The 25808-nt window shown below is 49.9% G+C and overlaps 1 protein-coding gene across 1 annotated transcript; it reads right to left on the bottom strand.

Moving 5' to 3' along the window:
- Positions 1-5023: 5023 nt before the first annotated feature.
- On the bottom strand, positions 5024-24118 carry SNX33 (sorting nexin 33). The gene is made up of 3 exons (XM_043524058.1): positions 23042-24118; positions 20659-22190; positions 5024-6189 (listed from the first exon to the last, which is right to left on the bottom strand). The coding sequence occupies exons 2-3, from the start codon at positions 22091-22093 to the stop codon at positions 5936-5938; spliced, it is 1689 nt and encodes a 562-aa protein (XP_043379993.1). The 5' UTR covers positions 22094-22190; positions 23042-24118; the 3' UTR covers positions 5024-5935.
- Between the last annotated feature and the right edge of the window lie 1690 nt (positions 24119-25808).

The following is a 25808-nucleotide window of genomic DNA, read 5'->3' as shown; positions in this document are numbered from 1 at the left end:
AAAGATGCCACAACGGAGGCATCTCTGTCTCTTTGCACTGGGACTGTGTTGGAGATGCCCAACTGGTCTAGAGCTCATTCAGCATCACTAGCAGTCTGCTGACTGGGGCAGGGGTACCCAGCGCAAAGGCGGTCCTACAAAGGCGGGACTATCAGTGTGTTCTGCTTCTCCACCAAGGACTGCACCAGAATCAGCCATTCAGCAGAGAGACCCAAAGAAAAGGGACTATCTGCGAGCTCTGCTAGCTCAGGGCCGCTCAGTGTTTAAAGGGAGCAAAAAAACCTGGGGGGTCCTACTCTTTTCTACCAAAGTGAAAGTGACAGCATATCTGCCTGCCCCCTCCTGTTCCCCCACATCCGTTCTGACCCCTCATCTCACCTCTGCCCCCTCCAGCCCCCATCTGTTCCCCCCGCATCTGTTCTGACCCCCAGTCTCACCTCTGCTCCTCCTGCAGCCACCGGGGTTCTCCACCCCCACCCCCACCTGTGGGGTGGGCAGCTGCTCCAGGAACCTCTTCACCCCTGGCCCAGGCTGAGTGCCGCAGGGGGGAACGGGGGGGAGCAGACTGACCCATTGGGATGAGGGGGAGGAGGGGACTGACCCATTACTCACAGGAGTGGGGAAGAGGGAGTGGAGCCACTCTGAGCTGTCAGGCTTCTTCTGCTCCCTCCTCCCTCCAGTTGAGAACGGTGTCAGCTCCTGAGGGGAGGGAGAGAGCTCTGCTCACTTCCTGGAGGCAGCTCTGATTGGCTGCTCTGCTGGGGGGGGGAGCAGTGGGGAAAGCAGCGAATCAGAGGGGGTTTCCCTGGCAGGGTGAGGCTAAGCGCTGGTCAGGGCTCCGCAGGGCGCAGAGTGCCCTCACGGAGGGGCACTGTCCCACCCTGCCCTTGGCTCCTGCGGCCGGGGCAGCCTGGTGTCTCTGGGCTGGGCGACAGGGAGAGCAGCGCCTGGCTTCCCGCTCGGGGCTGAGGGGCGGAGACGGGGGACCGTCATGCCAGTGCCCCGGGCTCCCCAAGCCCCCTGCGACGTCTGCGTGAACAGAGTGAAATGGGAGGTGCGGGGCCCCAGCAGACATGAGGTGCTGGGGTCCCACGTTTCTCTGGACGGGCCAGTTCACGCTCCTCTTCCATTGTTGCACTGTCTGTGCTGTACCGGGGAGTAGCAGGCTCTCTGCTGTGGCCTCCGCTCTGAATCAAAGGGAGGGAGAGACCAGCCCATTGTGTGCCCGCAAGGATGAAGAATGTGATTCAATAGGAGGCTGGACTACGTGGTCTGGTCTCGGGACATCTGGTTTCAACATGTGGCAAAGACAAAGCTTTCAGCCGGCCCCTGCAAAGTAACTACCTCACACAACTCTGCAGCCAACTGGGACACAAACAAGTTGTTAACCCTCCTACCACATTAACAGCACAAGGCCAGTAAACAAAGCAGAGGGCAGCCTGCTGGATCCAGGGGTGAAAAATGGAGCTGCTATAGAATTATGTCACTGCTGCTCCAGGCCCAGCCTCTCCCTGCAGGAAATGCTGTCAGAGCAGGGGCAGGAGGGTGCTCAGAGCTACAGTAGTGCAATCCAGTCGCTGGAACGGTGCGGGAGTGCCAGCTCTAAGGAGGGACCCAGTAACTCCATCCTAGCCTCTCCCAGTAGGAGCGCTAGGCCCTATACTCTGGTACTAGGCTGCTGTTGCAGGAGTCAGGAAGGGTGTCAACCCACTGTGGAGAATGTAAGTGCCAGGGATCGCTGGATGTGAGGATGCAGCAGGCATGAGGGCATGTTCGCTGCACAGTATACAGCACTCACCAAGACGTTCATTTTTATTGAAAATTACGGATCAATCCTAACCGTCAAGAGGATGCAAAAACATGAACCAGCAGAACTCAATCCAAATGGGGACCAGATGTAGCCCCTCTGGATTCCCAGGGATGTTATTGTTTTAACAATATGCTGCTGGACCACATGACCCGAGTGCTATTTTTAACCCGGGAATAACTCCAAGCAGGCCCAACTTTCTTTCACTGCTGTAATTTATTCTTGACATTTCCCTTTAAAAACAAGGGCCCAGTGCCAGGCCCGTCTGCCGCGCAGTGCAGCATCATGGTAACTCTTCTCTCCTGTCTCCTAAGCCACATGCTGTTCTGGAGTGGCGTTATGGTGCGTGGATTCTCCCTGGAAGTAATAGGTACCTACAGCTATATTCATAGCCCCTGCTTCCCAGAATTCTGCTGCTTAGACAAGAAAATTAAAAACTACGCCCTTCCCCCAACATGGGACATTTCTTTGCTGGCCTGAAGTTCCCCTTTCTTTCTGTTTGGCCCCAAGCTCTGCCCTGCCAGCAAAGGGTTAGCTCCACCCTGATGCTCCGCCCCTGCAGCAAAAGGATAACTCCGCTCCCAACCAAGGTATTTCAAAGACAAGGGAAACTCAGAGGAAAAAATTGTAAGAAGTGGGGGAGGGGGGGAAACCTGTGACAGTTGCTAGTGGAAGCAAAAGTCGCCACCGTTCAGAGCCAGATTGCACTACCTCTTTGGACAGATGCGGCTTTCCAGGAAGGTGACAGGGAACAGAGCAACTCCGCTCTGCATCTCTTTGTGGCGTCCGTATTACCACAATGAATATGGGGCGGGAGGGTGGACGCTGGTATCACTGTTGCAGCTTCTCCACAGAGAGTGGTGTCGATGCTCTTGGTGCCTTATAAAGGGGACTCCGCTGACTGGGAGATGAGGTGCTTGTACCCCTGTGCTCTGCTACATGAGAGGATGGCTTCCACAGCAAAATGTATATGGTCTCAAGGCCTGATTGCTCAAAGAGCTAGGCAGCTGGAGCTCCGGTTGAAATCAGTGAGAACTGCAGACACTCAGCACCTCTGCAAATGAAGCCTTTAGTGAGGCGTGTACAGACTCAGCTCTCCAGCATCAACCAGGAATATTAACTGAACCCAGGGGGACCCAGGAACTGCAGCCTCAGAGCTATTGGGCCTCGTGGAGTCTGCACACCCTCTCGGTGCTCCAGGCCAAGCACTGGAGAACCCAGCCCATGCACTACTCGTATCCCTCTCTCAGGGAATATATCAGTGCAGGCAAACGTGACAGTTGTTTGCATTTATTGTCGATACAAAGGGAGCATGTGGAAAATGAGACGAGATGCAGGCCTAGGGCTCCAGGCAAGGCCAGCATGGCCCTTGGCACCAAAATGTTTGAGCACATCGGCCTCCAGCACTCATCTAACAGGGTTAGTGTTGCTGCTCTTAAATGGGAATGAGGTCTATTGCAAGTGTGAGGCCAGCAGGACTCGTATTCTGGCTGGAGTGTCCCAGCCCAGTGCTGGGGGAAGTGGCCATTACCTGCTGGCATCCCTGGACAGGAGCTGCAAAGTTCCCCTGGGGAAAGGTAAGCTAAGGCATCTTGAGTCACCAGGGACTGATGTGTTTCATACAACCAAGAGGGACTTGTTGAGCCATCTTGATGTCCTAAGGGTATGTCCTAGACCAGGGGCCGGCAAACTTTTTGGCCTGAGGGTCGCATCGGGTTTCGAAAATTGTATGGAGGGCCAGTTAGGGGAGGCTATGCCTCCCCAAACAGCCAGGCGTGGCCCGGCCCCTGGACCCATCCCCTCCCTGCTTCTCGCCCCCTGATGCCCCCCCCCGGGACTCCTGCCCCATCCAACCCCCCCTGTTCCCTGACGACCCCTCCGGGACCCCTGCCCCATCTACCCCCACACCCCACGCTCCCTGTCTCCCGACTGCCCTGGAACCCCCGCTCCTGACTGCCCCCCGCCACTCCATCCAACCCCTCCTCTCATTCCTGACCACCTCCCCCCCGGGACTCCTGCCCCATCCAACCACCCTGCTCCCTGTCCCCTGACTGCCCCCAGAGTCCCTGCCCCTGAGTGCCTGCCCCCCGCCGCCCCATCCAACCCCCCCGCTCCTTCCTGACTGCCCCTATTCAACCCCCTTGTTCCCCACCCTCTGACCGCCCCAACCCTTATCCACACCCCCGCCCCCTGACCACCACCCCGAACTCCCCTGTGATCTATCCAACCCCCCCTGCTCCCTGTCCCCTTATTGCGCTGCCTGGAGCGCCGGTGGCTAGCGGCGCGACAGCCATGCCGCCCAGAGCACCAGGACAGGCAGCTGTGCGGCCCGGCTGGAGCCAGCCACACCTCAGCGCAGCACAGAGCACCGGGTCAGGCCGGACTTTTTTGCAGCTGTGCTGCCCGAGGAGCTTGCAGCCCCGCCGCCCAGAGCATTGCGCCAGTGGTGCAGTGAGCTGAGGCTGTGGGGGAGGGGGAATAGTGGGGGAGGGGCCGGGGGCTAGCCTCCCAGGCCAGGAGCTTAGGGGCCGGGCAGGAGGGTCCCATGGGCCGGATGTGGCCTGCGGGCTGTAGTTTGCCCACCTCTGTCCTAGACCATAGTGCTGGGGAAGAGGTAAGGAACAGGCAGGGAGGATGGTGTCATGGCCAATATGACTCCGGGAAGCTTCATCCTTGCATGAATGCCTGGGAGGCAACTCCAGCTGCGGATGAAGAGCTCAGAGGAGGTGCAGGAGCAGAAGATGATGGGGACACAGGTCTAAATTCAGCTCTCGGTTACATCAGTGTAAATCCAGTGACTACAATTAAATTACTCCAAATTTATGCTGGTGCAACCAAGGGCAGAATTTGCCCCAGACTCTCTTACCAAGGCCGATAAAGAATTCTTTGCTTTTGGTGCTTTAAACCTGACTCAGACAACATCAAGTGCAGCAACGTAGAGATAGTGGGCCTGATTCTGCCCTCCCCGGTGTAAACCAGGGATGACTCCATTGAAGGCATGTCAGAGTAAAGCCTGTGTGAGATGAGTCTCAGTCCCAGTGGATTCTGGGGTGGGGAGCTGTGGCGAGACGATTGGGGAGGGGATATTATTTTGTACCATATGTGTAGTCCCATCCCAACATTCACCTGCTTGTCTCGGGACTGAGCCATATAAAAACAACACTGAGATGGCTCCATAACCTTCCTCACTCTGGAGGCAGAATGATCTTTCCTGGGGCATTTGCTATGTTGCTTTCTTATTCTGAGAGCGGGTCAGTCCAGGATTATTACACTCCTAGGGTTGAAAATGACTGGAGGGCAACCAAGCTAGATGTGGAATTTCCAGGAGTCAGTCTGAACATTAGCACTCCAATGCCAACTGCCTTGTTGCTAGAGCTGGTCAAAAAGCTGGAAAAACAGTTGTACAGGAAATTTCACAACTGGTTCCATTTCAGGGGGGGTGAAATGGGCCCATTTTCCACAAAAGTTTTGCCGATATTTATATAGTCAACCTTTTATTGAAAGCACTACAGAACATTTTTGGTAAACAGACACAGTCAATAAAGATTTCAGTCCCAATTTCCATAATGGTTTCTAGTAAAAAATTATTGGTAAAAAATCTCACAGAAACTTTTGTGAAAAATGGAAAATTATGACAATTTTAAAAAAAAGTTCCAGTTTTGAATAAAGGCCTTTTTTTCCCATCAGAAAAGCTTTGTGTGTGTAAACTTTTGACCAACTCTACTTGGGATGTAGTGTATTAACCTCCCTACTGTATGGAAACATGTTTCCAGAAGCTAAAGCTTATTGCAAAGAAAGTTAGCGTCATAGTCAGTGTCCATTTCGCTTGTGAAAAGTACCTATGTCCTGCCCATAAACTCTGGGAGATGGAGTAGGACTGGTGGTCAGTCTATCAGAGAAAGAAGTGGAATGGTCAGCCGGAAGACACGAGTATAACAATTTCCTGCATATCTCTGCAAATTAGTTCCAGGAAAATGGGGAAAAGCCAAATGGAATTTGGACACTGGCATCATGAGTTTCCATTTGTTCTCAGTCCATTTCAAACAGGAAGGTCTGCAGGGCTCCAAGGAGCAAACCACGCAAGTCCAGATGAACAGTGGGAAGCAGATGCATCAGGCGTGGAAGGCATTAGAGGTTGTCATACATGTGTAAAGTTTTTTCCAGCTGCTGGCTGACCCTCTGGTAGAAGATGATCTGTTGTTTCAGGTAGGACTGCATCATTTTCTTGAAGTCCGCTATGCGTCGCTCATGGAAGTGGTTCATCTCTGCCTGGAGGGAAAAGCCGACCACACGGCAGCGCTTCCGAATCCCATCTGCCTCCTCCTGATCCATCTTCCCTTCGTCACTCATCCGCTGGCTCTCCTTCACCTTGGCAAAGGCTCCTGCGAGGGGGAGAGAAATGAGACACCAAGGGTTAGTAAGATGTAAAGAGCGTGTCCCAGCACTCCCTCTCTCCAGGCTGTACTGTGTCCTCCACCCCAGCATCCCAAGAGAGACGAATGCTCATTGTGAGCAGCAGGAGAGCTACAAATGCATCATGGCCTGGTTCTGTTCCCCCTTGGCTCTAGACCCAGGTCTTTCCCTTCAGGTTCACATACCTACTAATGCCTACACATTCCTATGGTCCTGGAAAAATCCAGCACTCCCTCTGCCAAGCCACACAAATGATGCCCTCCCTCTTCATCCTTAGTCCTTTCCAGTCTCCCAAACATCTGACTACGCGGGACTGAATGAAAACAGGCATCTGGAAAAACTGCATCAATGCAAGGCCCTGAGTGTCGCTTCACTATACAGCCAAGGTACTGGGAAGGCACCAGCGCACTCAAATGTTCCACAGAGAGCTCTGGACAGCCGTGCTGGGAATCACACCCCAGGGGGGCAATCTCTGAGTAAGTATGGCTCCCTGCACAAGAGAAGGAATGGATCCACTGAAGGCCCTGTGTGCTTTAGAGAAGCACAATACTCTAGCACCATTTGCTCTGGCTTTGTGGATCAGACAGAGGCTACATTTTCATCAGGGTATGACACAGTTTGGCCCTGCCATGTGGCTAGATCGACATGTGTTAAAACATTGCTGGGCCACTACCAGGTTTAACAGCCTACTGTTTTCAGAACATACATGGGGCTTTAGTGGATCCTGCACCATCCAGTACATAGTGCATCAGGTTGATCATCAAAAGACCTGTGCTGTGTCTCCAGTTTTCCCATTGTCTTGCTATGTAACCTTCAGCAAGTCACCTAACCTCTATACAGAATCATAGAATCATAGAATATTAGCATTGGAAGAGACCTCAGAAAGTCATCTAGTCCAATCCCCTGCTCAAAGCAGGATCAACACCAACTAAATCATCCCAGCCAGGGCTTTGTCAAGCCGGGCCTTATTCCACCACCTCCCTAGGTAACCCATTCCAGTGCTTCACCATCCTCCTAGTGAAATAGTGTTTCCTAATATCCAACCTAGACCTCCTGCACTGCAACTTGAGACCATTGCTTCTTGCTCTGTTATCTGCCACCACTGAGAACAGCCTAGCTCCATCCTCTTTGGAGCCCCCCTTCAGATAGTTGAAGGCTGCTATCAAATTCCCCCTCACACTTCTCTTCTGCAGACTAAATAACCCCAGTTCCCTCAGCCTCTCCTCGTAAGTCATGTGCCCTAGCCCCCTAATCATTTTCATTGCCCTCCTCTGGACTCTCTCCAATTTGTCCACATCCTTTCTGTAGTGGGGGGCCCAAAACTGGATACAATACTCCAGGTGTGGCCTCACCTGTGCCAAATAGAAGGGAATAATCACTTCCCTTGATCTGCTGGCAATGATCCTATTAATACAGCCCAATATGCCATTAGCCTTCTTGGCAACAAGGGCACACTGCTGACTCATATCCAGCTTCTCGTCCACTGTAATCCCCAGGTCCTTTTCTGCAGAACTGCTGCTTAGCCAGTTGGTCCCCAGCCTGTAGCGGTGCATGGGATTCTTTCTTCCTAAGAACAGGACTCTACACTTGTCCTTGTTGAACCTCATCAGATTTCTTTTGGCCCAATCCTCCGATTTGTCTAGGTCACTCTGGACCCTATCGCTACCCTGCAGCATATCTACCTCTCCCCCCAGCTTAGTGTCATCTGCGAACTTGCTGAGGGTGCAATTCATCCCATCATCCAGATCATTAATAAAGATATTGAACAAAACCGGCCCCAGGACCGATCCCTGGGGCACTCCGTTTGATACCAGCTGCCAACTAGACATCGAGCCATTGATAAGTATCCGTTGAGCCTGACAATGTAGCCAACTTTCTATCCACCTTATAGTCAATTCATCGAATCCATACTTCTTTACCTTGCTGGCAAGAATACTGTGGGAGACTGTATCAAAAGCTTTGCTAAAGTCAAGATATATCACATCCACCTCTTTCCCCATATTCACAGAGCCAGTTATCTCATCATAGAAGGCAATCAGGTTGGTCAGGCATGACTTGCCCTTGGTGAATCCATGTTGACTGTTCCTGATCACCTTCCTCTCCTCCAAGTGCTTCAAAATGGATTCCTTGAGGACCTGCTCCATGATTTTGTCAGGGACTGAAGTAAGGCTGACCGGTCTGTAGTTCCCCGGGTTCTCTTTCTTCTCTTTTTAAAATATGGGCACTATATTTGCCTTTTTCCAATCGTCTGGGACCTCCCCCAATCGCCACGAATTTTCAAAGATAATGGCCAATGGCTCTGCAATCACATCAGCCAACTCCCTCAGCACCCTTGGATGCATTAGATTTGGACCCATGGACTTATGCATGTCCAGCTTTTCTAAATAGTCCTTAACTTGTTCTTTCACCACTGAGGGCTGCTCACCTCCTCCCCATACTGTGTTGCCCAGTGCAGCAGTCTGGGAGCTTACCTTGTCTGTGAAGACCGAGGCAAAAAAAGCACTGAGTACTTCAGCTTTTTCCACATCATCTATCACTATGTTGCCTCCCCCATTTAGTGAGGATCCCACACTTTCCCTGATCTTCTTGTTGCTAACATACCTGTAGAAATCCTTCTTGTTACCCTTCACATCCCTTGCTGGCTGCAACTCCAATCGTGCCTTGGCCTTCCTGATTACACCCCTGCATGCTCTAGCAATATTTTTATACTCCTCCCTAATCATCTGTCCAAATTTCCACTTCTTGTAAGCTTCCTTTTTGAGTTTAAGCTCAGTGAAGATTTCACTGTTAAGCCAAGCTGGTTGCCTGCCATATTTGCTATTCTTTCTGCACATCGGGATGGTTTGTTCCTGCGCCGTCAATAAGGCTTCTTTAAAATACAGCCAGCTCTCCTGGACTCCTTGCCCCCCCATATTAGCCTCTCAGGGGATCCTGCCCATCAGTTCCCTAAGAGAGTTGTGACAGGGTCAGGCCAGATGGCTACAGGAGAGTAATCCTATTGGGATCCGGGCTACAGGAGAGTAATAGAAGGCAGATATATTAGCCCCAGGTTAAGTAGGTCCCTTTTCCCTGGGTAAGGTAACAGGGAAGGTTCCAGAACAATCAGGAACCTTCTGTAGACAATTAAGACAGGCTGATTAGAACACCTGCAGCCAATCAAGAAGCTGCTAGAATCAATTAAGGCAGGCTAATCAGGGCACCTGGGTTTTAAAACGGAGCTCACTTCAGTTTGTGGTGTGCGTGTGAGGAGCTGGGAGCAAGAGGCACTAGGAGCTGAGAGTGAGAACGCGGACTGTTGGAGGACTGAGGTGTACAAGCATTATCAGACACCAGGAGGAAGGTCCTATGGTGAGGATAAAGAAGGTGTTGGGAGGAGGCCATGGGGAAGTAGCCCAGGGAGTTGTAGCTGTCACACAGCTGTTCCAGGAGGCACGCCATACAGCAGCATTCCACAGGGCCCTGGGCTGGAACCCGGAGTAGAGTTGCCTAGGTTGCCACCCACTTCTACTTCCCCTACCAATTCTTCCCTGTTTGTAAGCAGCACGTCAAGAGGCGCACGGCCCCTAGTTGGTTCCTCCAGCACTTGTATCAGGAAGTTGTCCCCGAAACTCTCCAAAAACTTCTTGGATTGTCTGTGCACTGCTGTATTGCTCTCCCAGCAGATGTCAGGGTGATTGAAGTCCTGCATTAGAACCAGGGCCTGTGATCTGGAAACTTCAGTTAGTTGTCCAAAGAAAGCCTTGTCTACCTCATCCTCCTGGTCTGGTGGTCTATAGCACATGCCCACCACGACATCACCCTTGTTGCTCTCGCCTCTAAACTTAACCCAAAGACTCTCCACAGGCTTTTCTCCAGTTTCATACTGCTCTCTTACATACAATGCAACTTCTCCACCTTTTCTCCTGTACCTGTGCTTCCTGAACAACTTATACCCATCCATGACAGTGCTCCAGTCATGTGAATTGGCCCACCAAGTTTCTGTTATTCCAGTCCTATCATAGTTCCTTGATTGTGTCAGGACTTCCAATTCTTCCTGCTTGTTTCCCAGGCTTCTTGCGTTTGTGTACATGCACCTAAGATAACTAGCCAATTGCCCTACTTTCTCAGTATGAATCAGGAGACTTCCCGTCTTGTACCCTCCTCCTTGTGTTTCCTCCCGGTAATCCCACTTCCCTACGTGTGTACCTACGTGTGAAAAGGGGATAATCATTCTTACTCACCTTTGTAAAAAGTGCTTGGAGAACTACTGATGAAGCGAGCTACATAAGGGCCTATTATTCGTTATCATAGACTAGGAATAAATCTACATCACAGCGAGCCAGAATGTTGAAGCTGCTAGAAGAGGCAATAGATTAACAGAAGGAAGAAGCGTGAGGTTTTATACAGTGTCTCAGAGATCTCAAGATACCCGACAAAGCAAAGGGTTCAGTTCTAGTAGTGCAGTGACCACAAAGGTGAGATCTGCACATAGCAATAGCTTATGCACCTTTGGATCTGTGGCAGGAGGGATGGGAAAGAAGGATACTCCTGCTGCTTCTTCCTCTTATTGCAAAATGACATGGGGCACTTATCTTCCTGCTGGACAGTCACCACAGAAGGATAGAACAGACCCCAGTTCATAGATTCATAGATTTTAAGGCCAGAAAGAACCATTATGATCATCTCATCTGATCTGCTGCATAGCACAGGCCACAGACTCTCACCCAGTAATTCCAGCATCAAGCTAAATTCTCTGAAGGACAATCTCTATAGCAGTGGAGCAGCTCCTGCATATGCAGTGTGATCAATGGGTACAGCAGGCCCAAAGTCTTCAACAACCTTTCATCTCCCAAGTGCCAGGTTCAAACATAGATTAGGTTGCCTGCTCTAAATACAGTAAATTCACCATTGTCCATAGCGGAAGTTTGTCCTTATCACAACAGGCTTTTCTGCTAGGTCCCACCATTCAGGTGGGCCTCTCAGGGATTGTTTAAACCTATTCCCAATCATAGTAAACTCTGCTGATATAAGTCACTCATAAACCAAAATAAGATTATGCACACAGGAAGGAGTTTGCTCAGTTGAATGTAACTGGTTTAAAAACCTATTTAAGTTAAACTAGTGCAACTTTCTCATGTGGACAACCACTTCCGGCAATTTTACACCAGATTAATTCCATTGATTTCAGTGGAGCTACTGCTGATTTACACCAGTGAAAGTCAAAGGACATTCAAGTCCTGTGTGTTGTGTATTCTGCTATGTTGTACCTGCTGTGCCTTTATTATTATGTATTCCCATAAACATGCACATGACGCAGAAACCAGTCATGTTTTGACACACTTCACCTGTGTACACCAATGGCACTATATAAATAACAATTACCACAAAAGCAGCACACGGTTTGTTATAATAAATAGACCATGGCAGGAGAGGCCAGAAGAAGATCAGCACAGGCTGCTTAGTCAACACCGAGGTGCATTAGCAGAACAGTGCCCAGAACTGAATAGCAGGAACTGCATGTCAGGATGAAGATGCATTGGCGGAGTTCTGTGGGGTCCCAGAGCAGGAGGACTGAAAGGTCAGGATTCATATGTACTGGCAGAGCTGCATGAAGGCAGCTTCCACAGCACCTGTGTGTCCTATGCTTGGCTCTAGCAATTGCTATCAGGAATTTCCACAGGTACTCTATTCGCCTAGGCAAAAAAAATTAAAACCTCTACTGCCCAAAGAGCAAGGATTGCGGGGAATTAAAGACTTAGCAGCTTAGGAGGACCAGGCATGCCTTTTTGAGACCCTGCTTGAAATCTAACTCGTGTAAGATGTCAGGGGAATCACATCAGCTCCTAACAGAATTTGATACAGTTGTGAAAAATGCTCTGTATGTCTTTGCACTGCTCCAGTACTGCTGAGGAGCATTGCTCTCAGGGGATAAGCAATGTTTCCCCTATCTTATGTCCTATATCATGCTTGTTCTTCCTCTCCTGTGCAACCCCATGTGCTCCCTAGTGTCAGAACTTGCCACAGGACCCACTCATTATGCTCCAGAATTTCATATTTCATGGCGAAAAAAAAAGGGGGGGGGGAGATTTTCAAAGCCATGAGAGGGGGAATTGGATGGGTGCCCAATTCCCATTAATTTTAATTGGGTGTCCAAATCCCTTAAGCAGCTTTGAAAACCTCACTCTGAGTTTCTGGCCCTTACAGTTGTGAAGAAAACCTTCCAAACGTGAACAGAGCGGAGCGGAGCCAATGTGTCTGCTGAGTCTTCACAGAGCCTGAAGCAGTAGCTCAGAGAAGAGTGAACTGGCCCATTTAAATGTCAACATTATTAACTATTTCACTGCTGACTTTAGCAGAAACAGCCAGCTAGAGTGCTGATCCTGCATTCAAAAACCCTTCCTCAGCTGCCAAAGCTCCCAGATTCTTCCCCAATGAGTGTTGACATTCACCTGAGGCTGCCATAGCATTTCCAGCCTGCAATATTAAACCGCCACGGAATCAGAGCCCTTGGCACAGAATTTAGGGCGAGTTTGCCAGACTACATGGGGTCTGGCTCACATTCCCCACAGATCCTCAGACGACCAGTTAAAACACCTCACTCACCCTGCCCCACCAGCAGAGTCCAGCCATACTGCAGAGAGGGCCATCAGCACTTTAGATACCAAGTGGAGGGAGGGAGGGATTAGGCTGTGCCTTTACTCGGTGCCTTTACATGGAGATAGCTATCTCCGTGTAAAACGGTAATGGAGACTAGGCACTATGGTCTTTACCCCAATGGAGCTAGTTGAGGTAGACCCCAGCTGGAGGAGGAGAACTTAGTGTTGATCCCAGATATGGTTCATCAAGGTACAACTCCCTGTGCCTTTGTCTCCACTAGGATTTTACTCCCCGAGAGCGATCTTGAGTTAGCGATCTTGAAGTAAAAACACACCTGTTTCTGCAGTGAACACCTAGCACTAGACAGATCAAGCCTGTCCAGGGATCAGAGGTTAATTTAATCCAAAGATTCACAGCACCTCCCCACCCTTTCCCAAAAATGGCCTTAACCCAACCCTGGAGGGAAGGCATCTAACTACACTCAGGATCACTAAGTCATCCCAAACCAGATCCAATACCATCCAGCTCCTCCAAACACCCTCCTGTTAGGGTCCCTGCCCAGCCGGTACTGGAAAGAGGATGGACTAGATAACCAGATTAGTCATTTCCTTTCCAACATCTAGGATTGCATTATCCAGAGCCCCTGCCACTAGGAACATGACTGAGCCAGAGGCCTCGCCCACCAAGTCTCCCGGATATTGGACTATCTTTGTGTTCACCTTCACAAACCAGTGACAATGTGGGCATGTGAGATGGCCTAATTCCTTAGGTAACTGGAGTGGTACACAGTATAAGACTGCGATGGGGGTATACAAACCTCTCATGGGCTGGAAAGGGTTAATGAATTGGAGTGAGCACAATCAGCACCACCCACTACCCCCGCAGTGGGTGTCAGGCCTATAGGAAGAGGGTGAAAGGGGACAGCTTGCTCAGGTATAGCTACCTAGGAAGGAGAGCAGAAAACCACGTGTTCTCACTTGGGGAAAGAAGCCAAGAACCAGGCAGGACTGTGGCTAGTCAGAGCCTCCCTGGAGGGAAGGCAGACCGGACACTGGACTGTTTGGGTGTATTGGAGACCTGCTGATGCCATGGTAGAGGGTGCCTCACCTGAGGGGAAGGGCGGGATCTGACAGCTCAGCCACAGGACAGGTGGCCCATTAACCTCAGAGGGACTGAGAACTAGGACAAAGATTCCTTTATTTTGTGATTATTTGGGGACTGTGACTTTAGACTCTGCTACTTCAGGCGCAAGGGAGCATGGGGCGGGGGTGTCAGTGTTTGAACTTTCATAGTGAAATGGACAGAGAGCTGAGCCACCAGAATGGGCTGAAAACCCCATTGGGGAAACTGAGGTGGAGCGAGTGCAGCACAGGGGACAGTGATCTTATAACAAAGACAATCCCCCCAAACTCCTCAGACTTTGAGATGTGTTAGGTCCCTAAAGATCATTTCCACCTTGTCCCCAACCGAGAGCAAGAATTATCTGGAAGATCCTAGTCTCCTCAGACACATCGGGAAATCCTTCCCAAGCAGCAATACACGCACACAGAATCACCACCATTTCTCATTGTATCCTTTGTTTCCAATGAACCTGGAGGACTACTGCAAAGGAGAATGCATGAACCTCCACTGGACTGCCCAATGGCTAGATGGTTTGACCTTGTTTGTCTGCCCTTATTATTCACTATTTGTAAATGCTCTGTGAATGAGATTTTGTTTGCATGAATATTAACAGATTCAGTGCTCGTCCTGTAAATACGGTTATTTGTATGGGAATGGGGTCATTAGTAATTCACTGATAGTTACGCACTGTACAGGGGTCAGCATCACCATGTTGCATGATGGACACTTGACAAAATTACTGGACTTAGTGACGGACATTGGCGGGGGGGGAAGGGCGCTCCCGGCTGAGGCAGGGGGTCGGGGTGTGGGTTCCGGGGTGGAACCAGAAATGAGGGGTTCAGGGTGTGGGAGGGTGCTCCGGCCTGGAGCAGGGGGCTGGGGTGTGTGGGGGCTCCAGCTGGGGGTGTGCAGGCTCTGGAGTAGGGCTGGGGATGAGGGGTTTAGGGTATAGGAGAGTGCTCCGGGCTGGGACCAAGGGGTTCGGAGGGTGGGAGGGGTATCAGGGCTGGGGCATGGGAGTGGGGCACGGGGGTGTGTGTGCAGGCTCCGAGCAGCACTTACCTCCAGCAGCTCCTGGAAGTAGCAGCATGTCCCTCCTCCGGCTCCTATGCGGAGGCGTGGCCAGGTGTCTCTGCGCGCTGCCCCATCCACAGGCGCTGCCCTCACAGCTCCCATTGGTCGCGGTTCCCGGCCAATGGGTTGGGAGCCGCAGAGTCAGTGCTCGGGGATGGGGGGCAGAGGCAGCATGCCTGCAGAGCTGCCTGGCGCCTGGCCGCACAACAGCAGGGACAGGGAGTCACTTGTGGGGAGCCGCCCGAGGTAAGCACCCCCACAGACCTCAAAATTTTTACCACAGACACTTGTGTCTGTGTATGGACACATTGCCGACCCCTGGCTCTGTACTCCTGTTTAAGAAGTTTCAGTCCTTCTGATCAAGGGAGCAGAAAAAATCCCATGTGACCAGACACCATGATTAGTCAAATAGAACAACTTACAAACAAGCCACATGTTTGCACAGCCTGTTCAAAGAATCCCCAGTTGCATATGGATTCGAAAAATCTAAGTCTGTTTAGGAAAAGAATAAAAGGGTAAATTTTCAATGAACTCTGGGCCTTACTCTCCGCTGGCTTCTTGTGCCAAGTGGATGTAATGTAGAGCTCAGCAGGAACCAGAGTTTATGTTTTGTAGGAAATTCCCCAATTTCAATTTTTTTCCCCATTCTAAAATGGACAACAAACTAAATATTTCCTGTGAAAGAAAATCCCCCTCAAAAAATTGTTTTGGAGTCAACAGAAATGTTTCCTTTCGATAAAATCAAACTATTTCCTTCCAATTTCAACCATTTAATTTTTTTTAATTTTTGTTTTTAATATGAAAAACAATGAATTTTGTTTCAAAATGAACAATTGAAATGGACCATTTGGGAAATGTCAAAATGAGACATTTCGATGTCAACGAGAACCTTCATTTCATTTCTTTCTAAAGAAAATTTCATCAAAATGACACATTTTTCAAAACATGTTAATTTTAACCAAAATGGCAATTGTTTGTCAAAAAAAAGACATTATGATTAAAAATTTCCAACCAGCTCTAGTGTAAAGTGCTGCCAAATCAAGATGATAGTGTTTCACCCTCACTTTGCAGTGGGGTAACTTACTGCAAACCAGAAGAGTCAGATTCATTCTTAGAAATGAACAATTCTACCGGCCTTGATTTTAAAATGCAGTGATTGCAAAGGATAGTGCTCTGTGTCAGAGGCAAGTCAAAATGGGCTTCACAAGGCACTTTATTATTTATATCACAGCAGTACCTCGACGCCCTGATCAGGACCCCATTGTGCTAGGCGCTGTACATGCATATAACAAAAAGTCAGTCCCTGCCCCAAAAAGCTGACAGTCAAGTAGCCGCTTCACGGGCAAGAGTCCTCTTTCAATTTTGCTTTAGCTTCTGAGGGTTCAACTAACAGACAGAGCTTTTCCCTCTCTGATTTCTGACTTTTAGGCCTTGCCTAGCTTAGAATGTTTGGTCATGTTGTAGCTCTGTTTAATTGATCGCCAATTCACCTGAGCTAACTAAGGCCTTGTCCATACACAGAAGTTGTACCAATTTAACTGAGGCCTTGTCCACATGCAAAAGTTGCAATAGTTTCACTGAAATCAGTTTTCAGACTGATTTAAATGAATGCAAACCCCTTGGTGAACCCTCTAATTTTGGATTAAGGTGGCTTATTTCGGTTTAGCTTAAAGCTGTTCCTAATTGACTTGAGTTAAATCAAAATAACCCTGGTTTAAGCCAAAATTAGAGCATCCACATAGCCTTTTGCACCAGTTTAACTAAATCGGTTTTAAATACACAATCAATTCAATTGCTGCAACTTTCTCATCTAGACAAGCTCTAACATGAGTGTAAATGCAAGTGATGGCACTCCACCTATGTTTAATCTTGTGCATGATTCACCCTAAGGCTCCGGGAGGGTCAAAGGAAAAATGATGCAGGCAGAGAAACAGGTCTGAAAGTCATAATGAGCCATAAAGTGAGCCACAACCAGGAACACTTTCTGTGGAATAACTAATTTAGCATTTACACTCAAGTTCACTGGAAATTAACTAGCTTACATGACACCATGAACAAAAGTCACCATCTAGACAAGTCTTTGGGGGGAGGGGGGGGCGTAGCTGATGCTTGTGGGAAAGGCTGTTTCTATTTTTTTTTAAATTCTGTGAGAAGGAATTCTGTTCGGCTGTTTGCTGCATTCCTCCCCCCCCCCCCCCCCCCCCCCCCCCCCCCTTCTTGAGCTCTAAGTCTATTTGCATGAAAACAGAACCTCTCCTTCCTAAGAGTTTCTATGAAGGCCAGCTGCGTGCGCCTGACCTGAGGTTAGAGTCCTCTGTTTGTGACAGCACAGTAGGCTGCCGGTGGAAGTTAACATGATGTCACAAACAGAGGATTATGACTCCTGGTCAGGATGTAGCAGGAACAGAAGCTCTCTTTAGAAACAAAGGTTCTAATCTAAGCCAAACCCTGCCCTTGGTTACAGCCACAAGCCTCGCTCAGGGCAGATTCTGGGCCCTACTTTCATACAAAAGTCCTTAGTAATAAAGAATGAGTGGAAAGAAGTATAGAAAATCTTGAAGGTTAAATTCCCTCTTGGGGCACAGCTGAACAGTGGGGTACAGTGAAGGCAGCTGAGTGACACCGAAGAGGAATTTGGCTCCCAAGGTTTAAGAAGAATTGTTTCTAGCTGAAATCTATTATCCAGGTTTTCTGGGGGGTGGCAGCTGCTCTCCCAGGGGTAGATTCTGCCATCCTCACACACAGAGAGTAGCACTTTACTCCGTTAGTAGTGCCATTCATTCCAGAGGAGCTACTTACAGTAGCAAGGTTCTTCTGAAGCCCCATCTACACTACAAAATGTTGTCAACCTGACTTACGTCGGCATACAGCCACCGCAGTTATTAAATCACTTGTGTGTGGACTTGGCTGCTTGTGTCAGCCGTGCACGTCCACACCAGGAGCGCTTGTGTCGATTGTATTGTCAATGTGGGGCATTGTGGGACAGCTCCTGAAAGCCAGTAACAGTCAATGTAAGCAAGGCAATGTCTACACTGACACTGCATCAACCTAATTACGTCGACCATGACTCTCTGCTGCTCGGAAAGGTGGTGTTACTAAATCGGCACAACTAGGTTGATGCAAGGCAGCTTACGTCAAACTAACCCTGTAGCGTAGACCAGGCCTCAGTTTAAGGGTGGCTCTCAGCATTTAGCAGGACACTTCCTCATGAACACATAAGCATTTTTTTTTACCTGCAAGCCAGGTGTGACTCACCATTCTGGTAAGATAAACCAGATCCCACCCATAAGCCGCAGCCCTTCTGTCCGTGCTATGGCTTCCTGGATACTTACAATGGCATTGTAGAAAAGCACCTAACAGCCCAGCCTTCCTGCCTGTACCTTTTACTGGCAAAATATTTGCCTTAGAGTGAAATTAGAGCTGGATCCTCTTGCCAGCTTCCTCCCCTTGGATGGAAATGCAAGTCAGGGGGGCTGGCAACCCCGAAGGAAGACAGAGAGTCTATGGGTAGATTTTTCTCCAGTGGGAGTTAGGTGCCTGTGCTTTTGGAAATTTATCCCTCTGTGAAGGACAAGGCTGTTTTCTCTTGAGCAGGCATTTTGTTCCTGCAGCACCTCCAACCTGGGCCTCCTGGAGTTGTTTACAATGCAGTACCTCTTGTTTTGCCACATGTCCCCGAAACACCCAAATGTCTCACTTTCGCCAGGCCACATATGAACAGAGGAGGGAGCCTGGCACAAGCAGTTGGACTTCTGAGATTGAAAGGGACTGCCTTTCCCCAAGTGCACTACTTTCTATAATGATTCTCACAACTCTGCCGCTAGCCAAACACAGACAGAAACAGTGTGTTCAGGAATCCAGGCCTCACCAAGACTCTGACGCCCGCTACTCTGACAAGCAGCATGCCAAGACTTTGTGCTGGCCTTGCTACTCCCACCTCGCCAACGATCGTCTCCTGTTTCCTGCGCACTCTCTGTCCTCTTCTGGGATAAGACAAGATTCTCCAGCTCTCTGGCCCAACGGGGCAGCCAGCTCTGCACTGGCAGACAGGGGGCAATGAATTTCCAAGAGGTCTTGCTCTCTGTGCTCTGAGGCTCTCTGAGAGGAGCTAACAGAGGCCTTGGGCTTCCCTAGAAGCAAATGACTGTGTAGGCTCAGAGAAAACATGATCCTAGCCACCTGCAGAAGGTGCCCTGGGCTGCTCCCTGCAACCAGCATCGCAAATCCGAATGCATCACAATCAGCTCTGCCAGTGTGGGGAAACGGGGATTTATCTGTCACTAGATTTCCTTTCCACACATTACTGGAGAGACTGAGGATACTTAATCAAGGTCTCATTATCTTAATGTAGGAAATGAGAAAGGAGGAGGAGGAGCAGTCTGGTCCTGGTCATGAGGTGATTCCTAAGCAGAGTTCATTCAAGAAAGTCCCTGTCAGGGCTGAACTCCCCAGCGAGGAACCAATCACAGGGCTGCCAAAATGCACTCCGCTTCCCCTTCTAAGTGTGAGTCGGCGGGAGGGAAATTAGGCCTGGTGCCACAGCCAGAGTCAGGTAAAATGTCAGGCAGTCACATGGAATGCCAAGAAATATAGGGCATTAAGCAGCAGCACATCTGACTTCTGCATAAGGCGGATCCTGGCCCATATCCTGGTCCCAGAGATTCAAACAACCCTTTCCAGAGGCAGCATGGTCTAGGACTGTGGTTCTCAAAGTCAGTCCGCCCTTTGTTCAGGGAAAGCCCCTGGCGGGCCGGACCGGTTTGTTTACCTGCCGCGCCCGCAGGTTCGGCCGATGGCGGCTCCCACTGGCCGCGGTTCGCCGCTCCAGGCCAATGGGGGCTGCGGGAAGGGTGGCCAGCAAGTCCCCTTGGCCCACGCTGCTTCCTGCAGCCCCCATTGGCCTGGAGCGGCGAACCGCGGCCAGTGGGAGCCGCCATCGGACGAACCTGCGGATGTGGCAGGTAAACAAACCGGTCCGGCGTGCCAGGGGCTTTCCTCGAACAAGCGGCGGACCGGCTTTGAGGACCACTGGTCTAAGAGACTGAATATGAGGCTGGGAGAAACAACACTTGAGCTCTGCCACTGACTCACTGTGTGCCTTGGGGAAGTCACTTAGGCCCAAATTTCCTAAAGTGGCCTCTAATATTAGCTGTTCAACTTTAGACACCTCAGCAACTTGCAAAGTACGGCGCATCCATGACTCCAGCTGAAGTCCCCAGGGGCAGGAGATACTAAGGTCCTCTGAAAACCAGGCTCTGGACCTTTCCAAATTTGGCACCCAGAAAAATGAAGCACCTAAAATTCCAGGTCCCTGTCGAAACCTTGGACTCCAATTGAATTGTTCTCAGGTTCCCCGGATGTAAAATGAGAGCAATAATGTGCACCTGCCTCCCAGGACTAACAGGAGATTGAATTAGTTAATGGGGGCACAGCACTTTTAAAGGCAAAGTACCGTGAAACTTCTATAAGAGGCTGCCTACCTCCTGTCTTGAGAGGCCACCCCAGATTGTCCCCAAGGGAATGCAGTCCAATCCTGCTCCACCTTCAGGAGAAGGGCACCTCCATTAAACAGCCAAACCTTGCCTTTCCCTTGGGCGGTCTCCTGAGACAGGCTTATCATGGCAGCAACTGAGGCCCAGAGAAAGCTACATCTGGGCATGGCTTACCTTTCTGAAGATGAATGATGTCTGGGAAGTTGGAGAGGAGACCTTGGTATAAGGAGAGAGTGTCCAGCATGAGGAAAAGGTCGTTCTTGGGCTGCTCGGCGAACATCTCCCCAACAGTCTCGTACGTCTTGCCTGTGTGCGAGATGGCGTTGTTGAGTGCGTCCGAACTGTAGGGCGGGTCCATCTGGAAGGAGTAGCTAATGGCTTGGAAAGCGTTGCCTAGCTTCTGGAACTCCTTCCGGAACCCCCCCACATGCTTGCGCACCAGCTCCGAGGCCACGTTGGTCAGCTGCAGGACGCTGTCATCCATCTTCTTGCTGAAGGCCTTGAAAGAGTCCACCCGGTCTTCCACGTCCTGCAGGTCCTGGTGCTCTGTGGGGATCTGAAAGGTCAGCAGAAAGCTGGCCCCCACCATCTCATCCTTCTCTGCCCGCCGCTTGCCCATCTTCCACTGCTTGTCATCACGACAAGTGAGGAAGTGCTGGAAGCCCTCGTACTGGGACAGCACCGGGTGGCTGGTCATGTGATCCATCCACAAGATCAGCCTCCGCTTGCGCTTCTCGATGAAGTCCTCCTCAAAGCGCCCAGTGGCCTGCTTCTCGGGCAGGTGGGGAACTGAGATCACTGTGAACTTGTTCAGCAGGCGGTTGTACAGCCAGTCAAAGTGCTTGTACCGCCGGTAGACCGGCGCTTTGATGCTGCTGGGGGTCAGCTTGTAGGAGATGTAGCTCTTGATGCCCTTGAATTTCGTTTGCTTGGTGGGCTCCTCCACAGAGCAGATGAAAGGGTGTGGGTTGGCTCTCCACTGAGGGCCCTTGGAACCCATCTCGATGGTGTAGGTCTCAGCGATCTTGGACATCATGGGCACATCTCCCAGGATAAAGGCCTCCACCCCAGAGCGGACGAAACAGGAGAAGCGGTTGAGGTTCCGCCCCACCACGCTGCCCCTCTTGGAGGAACTGATGCTGTCCTGCCTCTCCAAGGCCGGCTTGGGACGATAGCCAGCATTCTGGTGGGGGTACGCTGCAGGGTACTGCAGGCTAGGGGAGGGGTGCCCATTGGTGCCAGGGCTTCCCTGCGGCTCTTCCACCACTGTGCAGCCATCATCCCAGTCGTCCCAGTCATCATCATCATCATCCTCAAAGCTGCCCTGGTGGGAGGTGTTGGTGTTGGAAGGGGGAATGTAGAAGGACTCATTCCCAGGGGAGCTAGCTGGACTGTTTGAATAGTCTGTATAACTGGAGCTCGACCGGGACCTGAGGATCTCGACGTAAGAGGCGGGGAAGATGCCAGTTTCTCCTCGGCTGTTCTTGCCCTGCAGCCACCCGTCCAGGGAGTTTTCGCTGAAGATCACCAACTCCTCATTCTCCTGGATGCTGATCTCTTCTTTGTTTTCACTCTGGAAGTTGTAAAGTGCTCTGGCTTTCAATGCCATGACTGCTCCCTGGAGGACTGTATAACTTGACACCCCCCAACACCACCACTAACCAACACCTCAGATGCTTCAACAGTCAGAGACACTGTCTTATAATCTGTAAAACACCGGTTTATAATCTGTAACGGTGATGTGGAAAGGAGTTTAGTTGAATTCACCTCGAAGTAACAAAAATATATATGTTTATATTTTTTTCTAAATTTTTTTAACTTCAAGGCCTATACATTCACAACGCCGTCTAAATTCATCGGTTAAAAATGGAATTCCTAGGACAATCAAACATGTTTTGCACCCTCCATTTAGGTGATATAGGCCTCAGTCAGATGGACACACATCCATAAAGTTGTCAGCTCCATGTAGATTTTATCTAGCTGGCAGTCTGTCTCTGCGCTGTCCACCTTTCGTGTTTGAATTTACATTAAAAACATCCCCAAAATAATCTTGCTCAAATGCAAGAAATCAAAAATCCCCCCCCTTTTTTTTTGCTGGAATTCTCTTTTTTAGGGATTAAGAAAAAAATTATAAATCTTGACCCATCTTCCAAAAAGCATATCCAGTGCAATTCAGAATCACAGTGCTTGAAAAATACCTTTAAAAAAAGGCAAAACAAAACAAAAGCACAACCTTAAATGATCCCAACACAAGTATTTTGCAATTCCTGATGGGGCTGATTTTCTGAAATCCACAAACCTCCAGGGGGGTGGAGGAAACTAAAAAGCCAAAAAGCAATCCAAGCTTGAATGGGTCACGCCTCTCACACAGTAATAACAACACAGTCGCCTAAAAAAACCCCACCCTCTTCAAGAAGATGTTAAAAGTTCACGCGAAGTTTAAAAACTGAGACAAAAAGAGAAATAACTGGGCTCTTCCGGGATAGGGAATCTTTAAATCACGTTTACAACCCAAATTGGGAAGTGCTAAGTAAAAAGGGAAGGATTTGCCACTCACCCACCGACACAACGTTAGACAAGCCCCTGATGAGGGCTGAAAGATTTTAGAGTCAGATCCATCGATTCCGTCTGAATCCTGTTTGGCAAAGGGGTTTCTTTTGTTGGGATTATTTCCTGACCAGTTCCTCTCTGCGCCCTGAAATTGATAGCCAGAGCAAATAATAATCCAGCCCTTTGGGGAGGAAACAAAAACCAACCATCAAAAATGTGGCAAATTCCCTTATCTTCAAACGAGCTGCACACAAAACCCACCGAAGTTCCTTCCAAACGCTGCAGTGTTTCCAGGATGAAAAACCAAAGCGCCAGGCAGGGAAGCAGCGATCCACTGGATCCCTCCTTCGGAGCACTCCCTGCAGCTTTTGGGGGGCAACAACAATGAAGTTTCCCAAGTCCAATGATTGCAGGGGAGTGGGGTGGGGATGCGACTCCGTTTTCTTGTGTCCGGGAGATGAAGAGCGGGGAGGGGGCGGGGAGGAAAGCTGCCTGAAGAATTCAGCAAAACAGAGGCACTTCCGTTTGGAGAGACAGATAAAGCCAGGAGACACACTCTCTCCAGGCTGCGCTGGGCGAAAAGATCTCTACTCTGGTCCCAGTTCTGGCTGCCGGAGAGCTGCGCCTTGCGGGGAGACCTGGAGGCCCAAATAACCACATGTGCCCCTTCAGACCCCCTTCTCCAGGGGCAAGGACCGGTCACCTCCAGGAGAGCTCTCCTCCCTTCTCTCCATCTTGCCGAGCCGCCAGCCGGGATCAGCTCCAGCCAAAGCTCTGCGCGCACAAGATGATCCCGGCCTCCGCAGTTCTTGCGCAGGGCGCTTATGCAGGAGAAGCCCCAGCCTCTGGGCTCCTCCTCCCGGCTCTGAGCTCCCAGGTCCCGCTCCTGCCGCGGAGTTTTCCTTGTTGATTCCTTCCTGCGCCTGCTGTTTTGGAGAGCTGCCTGTTGCAGACTGGGGTCTCCCCCTTTCCCTGTTGGATCTGCCCCACACGTGCCCCGGATTCCTCTGCCCCGCTCCACAGCTGGGTCCCTCTCACACTCCAGCCTTTTCCATGACGCAAGGGAGGGAGGCGAAGCTCGAAAGTTTAAAAAGCCTTCAGGCGAACACAGAGCCAGGCAGCGGGGAGCCCAGCTAGGTCACAGGCTGCCCTCTACAGGCAGCCAGCACAGCTGGCCCAGCGGAGCTGGGTTTCTTATCAATGGCGGGCATTTATCTTCCTGCGCATCAGAGGGCCTGATGCACAGCTGGATCGGAGCTCTTCCAGAATTCAGGGGTGTTCAGAGCTGGGGCGGGTAATACTTAGCTTTTCACCTGTAGATATCAACCTCCTTTACAAAGGAGGTCAGTATCATTACCCCATTTTACAGATGGGGAAACTGAGGCACAGATGGTGACGTGACTTGTGTAAGATCGCCCAGCAGGCCAGTGGCAGAGATGGGAATAGAACCCAGGTCTCCTGACTCCCAGTCCAGTGCACTAGCCACAAGGGCACACTGCCAATTCCCTTATTATAAGTCAATAATTTTAATAATTATTGTTATAATAAAAACATACAACCTAGAGCTTGATTTTCTGTCCTTTGCACAGGTACAAACAAGGAACAACTCCATTAAAGTCAATGGAGTCACACCGATGTAAACCTGGAGTGAGTGGAGAATTGGACCCCTAGTGTGTCATATCTCCTCTGCCTGTCTAATTGGGACCCCAGTCCTGCAAGTTGCTCCCCATAAATGAACGTGGTCCCACATGGAGCCCCACTGGAACAGCGTGCAGCATCAGGGCCTTAGATTACATTTCACTGGTGCAGGGAGTATCTGTATTTGAGGGGTGGTATCATGCCTGGCACATTATCGGTGCTTAAAAATAGTAATTAATTAATGTCTACATTTCCCCAAATAGGTACTGGACCCAAGGGCGTCACTACAAATAACTGCAGGAAACACTGGTATTTCCATGTGCCCTGTGTGATCGCAGGAACAGAACATCACGTGAAGACGGGGTTCCTTCTACTTAGTTTTTGTTTACTGCTTTATCATTTTTATTGACGGCAAAAGCTGGTGCGTTCACTGAGACACATGGAGCTGAATTCAGACCATGTGCAGGAGGCAAAATGCAGAGCCAATGCAGCTGCTCCTGCTGACTGGAGGTCTGAATGCGGTCCATACTGTGTTAATTTCTAGTGAGATACCTGAGACTGTAAATACAAAGAAACAGGGAAAGGGGGGGTTTCTCAACTTTCTCAGCTCATCCACTCATCCTACTTTATAGGAAGTAAACAAAAGTGAAGTCTGTGAGGACCTAGCCAAGAGAAACAGTGTGCTCTCCTTTAATCAGTCCAACACCTATGTTTTAATACACACATTTTCTGGCTTTATACATCCTAGCTTCAGGTACTAATTGTTCTTTGGTTTTGTTTGTTATCACCTTCAAAAAGCTTTATTTTTATAGGGTGGTCTGTGCTGGTTGGTTCGCTATGATTTGCACAGGCAGATTCTACATCAGATATTTTCATACAGTATCATGGCAGGGTGGTTAATAGCTGATTTTTAGATCTCTGCTCCCAAACTTCAATCCTGTCAGCTTTAAAGGGCCAGATTCAGCATTACCCAGCACCTTGTTTAGTCATTTGCACCTTATGCAAATTTTACACCGATTCTGTGGTGGTGTAAATAACTACAGAATGCCCTTTGTCTGTTTCACCCGCTCCCAACTTCATGCCTTCACCACTGGACCAATCAACTTTCACTCAGGGCCCAATCTCACAAGGTGCTG

Source organism: Chelonia mydas, chromosome 10 (assembly GCF_015237465.2).
Source record: "Chelonia mydas isolate rCheMyd1 chromosome 10, rCheMyd1.pri.v2, whole genome shotgun sequence".
Taxonomy (NCBI): Eukaryota; Metazoa; Chordata; order Testudines; family Cheloniidae; genus Chelonia; species Chelonia mydas.
Note: the sequence above shows the minus strand (reverse complement) of the source record. Positions and strands in the feature narration are given on the sequence as shown.